This window comes from Crassostrea angulata, chromosome 10 (genome assembly GCF_025612915.1).
Source record: "Crassostrea angulata isolate pt1a10 chromosome 10, ASM2561291v2, whole genome shotgun sequence".
Lineage (NCBI taxonomy): Eukaryota > Metazoa > Mollusca > Bivalvia > Ostreida > Ostreidae > Magallana > Magallana angulata.
The window spans coordinates 22,660,521-22,668,728 of NC_069120.1; the positions used below are offsets into that span (position 1 = coordinate 22,660,521).

General features: G+C 31.6%; 1 protein-coding gene across 1 annotated transcript; it reads right to left on the minus strand.

The window, feature by feature from the left end:
* Positions 1-243: 243 nt before the first annotated feature.
* On the minus strand, positions 244-8,189 carry LOC128164643 (PHD finger-like domain-containing protein 5A). Its single transcript, XM_052828593.1, has 4 exons — positions 8,058-8,189; positions 2,347-2,370; positions 1,025-1,191; positions 244-586 (listed from the first exon to the last, which is right to left on the minus strand). The coding sequence occupies exons 1-4, from the start codon at positions 8,107-8,109 to the stop codon at positions 497-499; spliced, it is 333 nt and encodes a 110-aa protein (XP_052684553.1). The 5' UTR covers positions 8,110-8,189; the 3' UTR covers positions 244-496.
* Positions 8,190-8,208: the final 19 nt, after the last annotated feature.

Below are 8,208 nucleotides of genomic sequence, written 5' to 3' on the forward strand. Positions count from 1 at the left end.
GTTTTTGAAGTTTATACTAGTTTTGCTTTTCAAAATAATAAATGATCAATAGGTGCTTACACTTTAGTTTTTATTACATGTTTCATATATACCAGTATACACGTATATCATATACTGATATCGTAATGAACACATGTACTACATGTGTATGGTATACAACTTGGCAGATATATAATATCAACCTCTCTTTGTGCTGAAGCAATTGTATTGATGTTTTCTACTATGCAAATAGTATAACTCGTATTTAAAATACTGTAGATTTATTATTGACATAAAAACTAGATGCATGATGAAATGATACCATGACAAATTGTAATGACGACACTGGGTATACATTAAAGAATTTTAGGCAATTTCCAAAGAATTTTTGGCAATTTCCAATTTTCACTGTAAATTGACCATGGTGTGTCTATAGTTCTTTCAGAAGTTGCCTTGCACATAGTCTGCCCAAAGTTTTGCATTAATTCACAAAATTCAGACACTTCATCCACCATTCTCATCTCTTCTTAAATCCATATTTCTTTCTTTCATAAAACAAATCTGTCTTTGCACTTCCTAGATTTACAATCTTGGGACACCCATCTCTCTGAAAAATGAAATAAAAAATCAAATAAGATTAACAAGTCCTGTTTCATTATAAAATTAATTCACATATTAAATATCTATAATTATTTAAGACTTTGTATTTTATGTTCTCTTTCTATGTACATTTGACATAAATTATCATAAATTCATTTTCATTATTTACAAAGCACAAGCCTTGTTTACATAACACCCTGTAGCTCACTTAAAACTACCCGTTAGACAAATGACATTCAAATTTTGTTGACCATTACCTGATTACAAATACCTTACATAAGCGTGTTCCCCATAAAAAGGGAAAAATGAATTTTGAAAATTTAAGCTCAGTTGTTGCTATGCCATTTTATGTGTTAGAACAGGAATTAACACTTTTTTTTAATAAAGTTAAAACAATAATAAAAATACATATATTTTACAACTTGTAAATGTTCATTATTCTTACATCTTTCTCCATGATGGTGCACTCCTTGCAGTAGTATGCATCTGAGACCCCTGGTCCCCCACAGATGACACAACGACCCTGGTAAGAGCCATAATTACACTCGTCACAGATACGTACTAACGTGCAAGGTCTGACATAGGAATCGCAGATCACACATTTACCATCACCTGGAAAGAGGAGATTGTTTAATTGAGATAAAAAAAACTTTAATAAACACTTTAATTGTTTAAAACATTTTTGATCCAAAATGAGTCACTGATTTATATTTTTTGTATCCATGATGATTGCATATAGAAATGATTTATCTATACAGATAAAAATCATATTTAAGATGGTGACCATCTTAAAGAAGTTAAAGGGCCCACTTTCATAAAGGATATTAATAGAATGAAATGCATTTCCAATAATTTTGCTTTGACCTTACTTCCTAATTATACTTCAAAATTTAGTTTAAGGTCACTGCACATACCGGTACTCTATCCAATAATCATTCTATGGGTGAAGTATAAGGCAGATAGGGCCACAGGAAAAGCAAATATCCTGTGGACAAGGACTTTACAGAGATCTGCTACAACCTTGACTTTTAACCTTGAAACTTAATTAGAGGTTACTGCACAACTCTCGAATACAGGCATTTTTTTTTGGTAAAGTCCTAGCCATAGTGGGCCAAGAGAAGAGCAAACTTGGACCTGACAATAATTTCAGAGACCTGCTTTGACCTTTACTTTTGATCTAGAAACTTTGTTAAAGGTCACTGTACAATCTTTAACCCACAAGAACCCAGTGTGGAGTATGAACTACAAAGGGCAGTGTGGAGTATGAACTATAAAGGGCAAACAGGAGAGAAATACAGAACAGACAAAGATTCATAGAGATCTGAAATGAACTTCACCTTTAACCCAGAAACTTGGTTCAAGGTACATATCTTTTGCCAAAAAGCATTCTCATTAGGAATAAACCAGATATGGCTAAAGGGGAGAAAAATGGTCTAGACAAGGATTCAACACAACACTGACTGCGCGCAGATTTGTTCTGACCTTGAACAGACCTAAAAATTTGGTTCAAGGTCATTGTATACCAAATGGTATGTGTAAGAGATGGATTGAGCCATGGAAAGATAAAATATGTTCTTTACAAGTGATGCCAGATTGATGGACTGATTTATCACCCGTAAACTTATAGTTCTATTGTGTTTAACCCTTGTAAATTGTACAAGGCATTAGCAGAACAATAAAGGATATGAAATAGACAAATGTTCATACACATCACAATCTAACCTTACATAGACCTATAAGTTAAGATTAAATAACACATGTACTTACATTTTTCACACAATCTTCCAATAGCTGTAAAGATAAAAATAAAAATTCATTAACAAGTTGATAGCCAGACATTTCAGCCAAAAATATTATATGTTCTGGTGCAGATACTCCAACAAAGACATTTAATTTTTTGGCTAACAACAGTTCAACCCAACTCATTTTTAATTCATAGTAACAACTAAACGTGCATTTTTTTTTAAAAGTTTGTTTTAGTCAAAACTGAAATAAAAAGAGTCTACTATATTTATTGCAGTGAAGATCAAATACATTTTATGGACATTTTTATCCAATTACCAAAAAACGTCATCTAAATTCAGCATTATAAAGCTATGATTGAACATTTTCTTCCTCTCTCCATCATCAAAATTTATTAGGCATGGGACCTGGGAGCTACAGTGCCACCCATTGAAACATAGGTAATCACAGATTACAAAACTCACCAAGACAAGGCACCACCTTTATGAAGCATCATCTATGATACTTACATTATACATATCATATAATACAATAAAATACTGTAAAAAATAATGTTCAATATGATATTGTAACATATGATACAACATAAATTATCATATTATTGTGTGGATTTATTAGGCATGGGACCTGGGAGCTACAGTGCCACCCATTGAAACATAGGTAATCACATATTACAAAACTCACCAAGACGAGGCACCACCTTTATGAAGCATCATCTATGATACTTACATTATACATATCCTATAATACAATAAAATACTGTAAAAAATGATGTTCAATATGATATTGTAACATATGATACAACATAAATTATCATATTATCCATTAAATTATTGTATTTGATCACATATACAATATCATAATATATAATATATGATGCAATAAAGCATTATATGATACAATATCATATCACATAATACATCACAATATTGTAACATTTGATATTTACATATTGTATAATATAGTAGGACATTGTATTGTATGATATTGTATCAATTGATGCAACATTGTTTCATATCATATGATACAATATCAGGTGATATAGTAAAATATTATATAATACAAAACCATAATATACAATATTATATCATGTGATCAATATAATATATTACAATATCACATAATACAATTTCATGAGATATAATAATATATTATATAAACCAAAATTATATTATAGAATATTGCATTGAATGATATAATATCATATATGATAATATACAATATTACACATAACAATATCATGATTCAATATCATATGAAAATGTAAAAAAAAATTGACACAATATCTTATTGTATCATAAAAAATTACAATATACTATATGATATGATATTGTATCATTTGAAACAATGTCATATTATACAATACTATATCATAGCCTGCTAGGAATCATGTTGTATCATTTAACAACAAACATATCTATCAAGCAGGTTTGTGTGAGGTAGGAAATTTTTTTAGCATCCTTGATAATGGAGCTCAGGCTCTGCATCTGAAGCTTCTCATGCAACTAATTTATATTATAATTTAATCAACTTTGCAAGCTATAATCTATAAAACATGTGACCTATTCCAAAAAACTAAACCTCATCCAGCATTCGAAACCATTGGCTCAGATTCAGCATTCAAGCCTGCCAGGTGCATCAGTATCATAAGGCACATCATCCATGCAAGTTTGGTGAAGTTAGGAACAACAATAACTAAGATATATTTTTTAGCATCCTTGATAATGGAGATCAGGCTCTGCATCTGAAGCTATCTCTAAGATTCATTTATATTTTAGTTTAAAAACTATGAGAGTTTGAAATAGTACTATTATCTATTGAATATGTGACCTGCTGTAAAAAACTTAACCTAATCCAGCATCCGAATCCTATGGTTCATATTCAGATTCAGCATTCAAGCCTTTCAAGTGCATCAGTATTATAAGACACATCCTCAATTCAAGTTTGCTGAAGTTAGGACCAGTATTACTAAAATATAATCATCAGAGGGCACCTGCTCCAAAAGCTTTAACCAGCTCTAAACACCTTAACTTTCTCCAGCATCTGAAACCAATGGCTCAGATTCAGCATTCAAGTCTGTCAGGTGCATCAGTATCATAAGATGCACTATCCATGCAAGTTTAGTGAATTAGGACCAGTAGTAACTTAAAAATTGCTTTCAAAGTGCACCTGCTCCAAAAACCTTGGCCTCATTCAGAATCTGAAATTCATGTCCCAGATTCAGCATCCAAGTCTTTCAACTCCATAAGTAGGTCTAGATGCATCATTCATGCAAGTTTGGTGAAGAAAGGACAAGTAATTTATTATAACTTAGATACAGGACCTGCAACAAAAACTTTAACCAGGTCCGGACACCGACATCGATGCTGGTGGTATAGGTAGCTAAACACAGTTTCGTATAAAATCCAGGGGGTTTTTGTCTGGGGAAAAGCATGATGGGTAGGGATTTTCCTGCTATTTTTATGCGGTATACATGAAAATCAAATTTTAAAACTCTCAGTTGCATAATATAGTGAATTATCTTTCGAATACATGAAAAAAGTATGTAGAAAATTTTTTTAAATTAATTTTGTGAGACTCTAAAATAAAGGGCAGTAACTCCAAAAACATCCCGATTTTACACATGCAGAATTTCGTGAATTTTTTAGCGGGTAACATAGCTCTTTAAAAAGCTGGCGAATGTACCCTGAAAATACTATGAAATGATGCCTAAGGACTTGTTCTTGAAAATGTACAGAAATAAAAATGGCTGATTTGGTTGCATTCTGCTTTTAGGGGGAGCCTAAAATGCATGGGTGTACTGCATTTTGAGGCATCCTTTTGTCTATTTTCCGCATGTTTTGAGTGCCAAATAAATTCTAGCATTAAGTTACATCAGGGTTGGCAAAAAAGCGGGAAATACTCATATTTCCCAGGACAGTGGGAAATACTGGTAATTCCCAGGAATTACTGGTATTTCCCGGGAAATACTGGGAAATAAAGTACAACTACATATTACAGTACTTAATTAAATCTGTAGGGATGTAGACAATAGTACACCTTGTCAGCAATGACATTTTATAATGTTCTTTGATTTTAACAAGTTTTGACTGGTCAGTAATGCATTGGTTATCTCTTATGAATACTCAAAACATGGTTCATTCATATACCATTGTAATTTGTTTTAAAGGCTTTAATCAGGTATAGGTGCATCTACACAGTTATCATAAACATGATATCAAAGGTTCCTTTTTTGGTTATTTGGTGAATATGAAAATGGGGCAAGAAAATTGGGAAAAATAAAGTGTGACTGTGTCACTGCCTCAGTATGCAACACACCTAAGAAGCCAATTAGCCCCACTCATAGTATATATCTCCCCAAAACAGGAGCACAAAACTGTCAAGTTTAATTATTTATTAAAACAACATGTGTGATTATTGAATTTTTACTTGCAACACCTACACTAATTATAACAGTTTATTTTGTGCTTTGAATTATAAATCTGTAAAACACAAAACTTGAAGTTAAAAAAACTGGACCAAAATTTGTATATTAGCAGCTATATATAGAAATCTTTTGGAATAGGTGACCTGGTGAATTTAAGATTTATAAACTGACAGTGAAATGGGGAAGTATAATAAATTGGTTTTTGATGCTTATACTGTTAATATCTTTTATCATAAACATAAGTTTTACATTGAACAAACTAAAGAAATAAAGATTATAAATTTGTATTTCCCAGTATTTCCCAGTTTAGTGGAAAACAGTAGTATTTACCGGGACGGGAAATACCGGTATTTACCACTGGTAATTCCCAGCACTGGTATTTCCCCGCCAACCCTGGTTACATGGGTATCAGGAGAAAACGTACCCAAGAGAAAACGTACCCAGGAGAAAACGTACCCTATCTCTAGGGTACGTTTTCTCCTGGAGAAAACGTACCCGGGTACGTTTTCTCCAAGAGAAAACGTACCCTATGAAAATCATAATTATACTACTTAATAGTTTTTAATACTTTTAAATACTATTTTCATAATAAATATACAGAAATGTAAGAGTTTTATAGATATATGAATTTAATACTTTATAATTTTAAAGGGGTTGGACATATATATGTTATATATATATGCGTCGGAAGCAAATTGACTGTTCAATGTTACATTTCGTAGTAGTTTCCATATATATGAATCAAACAAATATTTAAAAGACTTCAGTAGACTTGGTTTTATTAAGCAACTTTGTTCTATAGATAAATTTTAAAAAAAATAATAAAAATAACGCGATATCGACTTCTTGACATACTCATCATTTAGTTCTCCAAATGAGATTGCAATAAACACTTATTATTTAACGGTTTCGTTTATGGTGTATTATTTGTCGACTAATTAAACTGCTCAGGCCATGTTCGTGTATGTGTATGTTACAAATTATTGTCTTAATAATTTAAGTACGTGATTATGCATTTAAAAAAAAAACCAACAACAAATGATACAAATATTCATTGTATATTTTATTTTGTTTCATTTAAGAATATCTATGAAAACCATTATTTATTATTTTCATAGGGTACGTTTTCTCTTGGAGAAAACGTACCCGGGTACGTTTTCTCCTGGAGAAAACGTACCCTATAAATTGGGTACGTTTTCTCCTGGGTACGTTTTCTCCTGGGTACGTTTTCTCCAGCATTCGTTACATGTACATTATTTTTAAATATTTACAAAATTCACGATTTTATCTTTCTATTGATATATAAATATATATGTAACATATTTTAACAATTTATTTTTATAGGGGTCAGTTTTGCTTGCCCCTCATCTGAAAATGTCCTTATAACGTTACATATAAAACTGTGTTTTGCACCCATAGCATAAGCTTCCCCAGACTTCGTCTCGGTGAGCTAAAAAATCATGTTTTTGTTGTGCACAAAAACATACACTAGTTTTGGACTGATTCATGCAATTTACTACTCATATCTTCTCTTAACTTGCCTCAGACTTTCCCCAGAACAATCTACCAACCTCAGAAATTCAATTATGTTGAATTACATCGAGATTGAGAGTTGCCATTTTTTCATGCAAACAAACTGCAATACCGATACTTCATTTTACGGGACTGGTGATGGTATTTTATAGACTATCAGAGTCAATAACAAGAGACAATATCAGTATAAATTGCAGACCTGCAGCAAAATGAAATCCATCTTAATAAAAATCATCACTGGAATGCATATTTGGCAATGTTTGGCAATTAGATGAAAATGGCTGCATTTAGCGAGAAATTCAGAATACTGTACAAATTTTCATATTCTGTGAATTTGGTGACCCGTCGGTTTGAATGGGGTAAAAGAAATGGTACATTCTGCATACCGCCGGTACATATAGCATTTATTCATGTTTTTCAAATTTGACAGGTATGATGTGGCATTTTTTTTTTCCATTTTGGGGTCTGTTATTTTGAAACATTTTACTCCTTTAAACAATACAGATAAATAAGAGAAACATAATGAATAAACAAAACAAAAGATAAAAAAAAATAGGATAAACAAATTTTTGCAAGAAAAGTTAGAAAAAAATAACAGAGAGAAAAAAAGGTGCAATCTTTTGTTTTACTATTAAAGATATATTTTAGATAGTAAGGAACTGCGGTACACTGAAAGTTAGGATTGGACTGGTAAAAGAAAATATTGAAATAGCCCAACTGATCTAGAACTTTTAAAAATTAATGTCAAACCCTGAACTTCTTGCTTAAAGCTTACCAACGCCAGGCTGTTTCCTGCAAAATATAAGATCTGGATGATGCTTTGCCATGTTCAGAAAACGTTTTTGTCAATGTCAATGATTGTTTTTAATAAGATTTTAAAGGTTTCCTTGTGATAAACTCTTCATTGACTAAGACAATCAAAATTT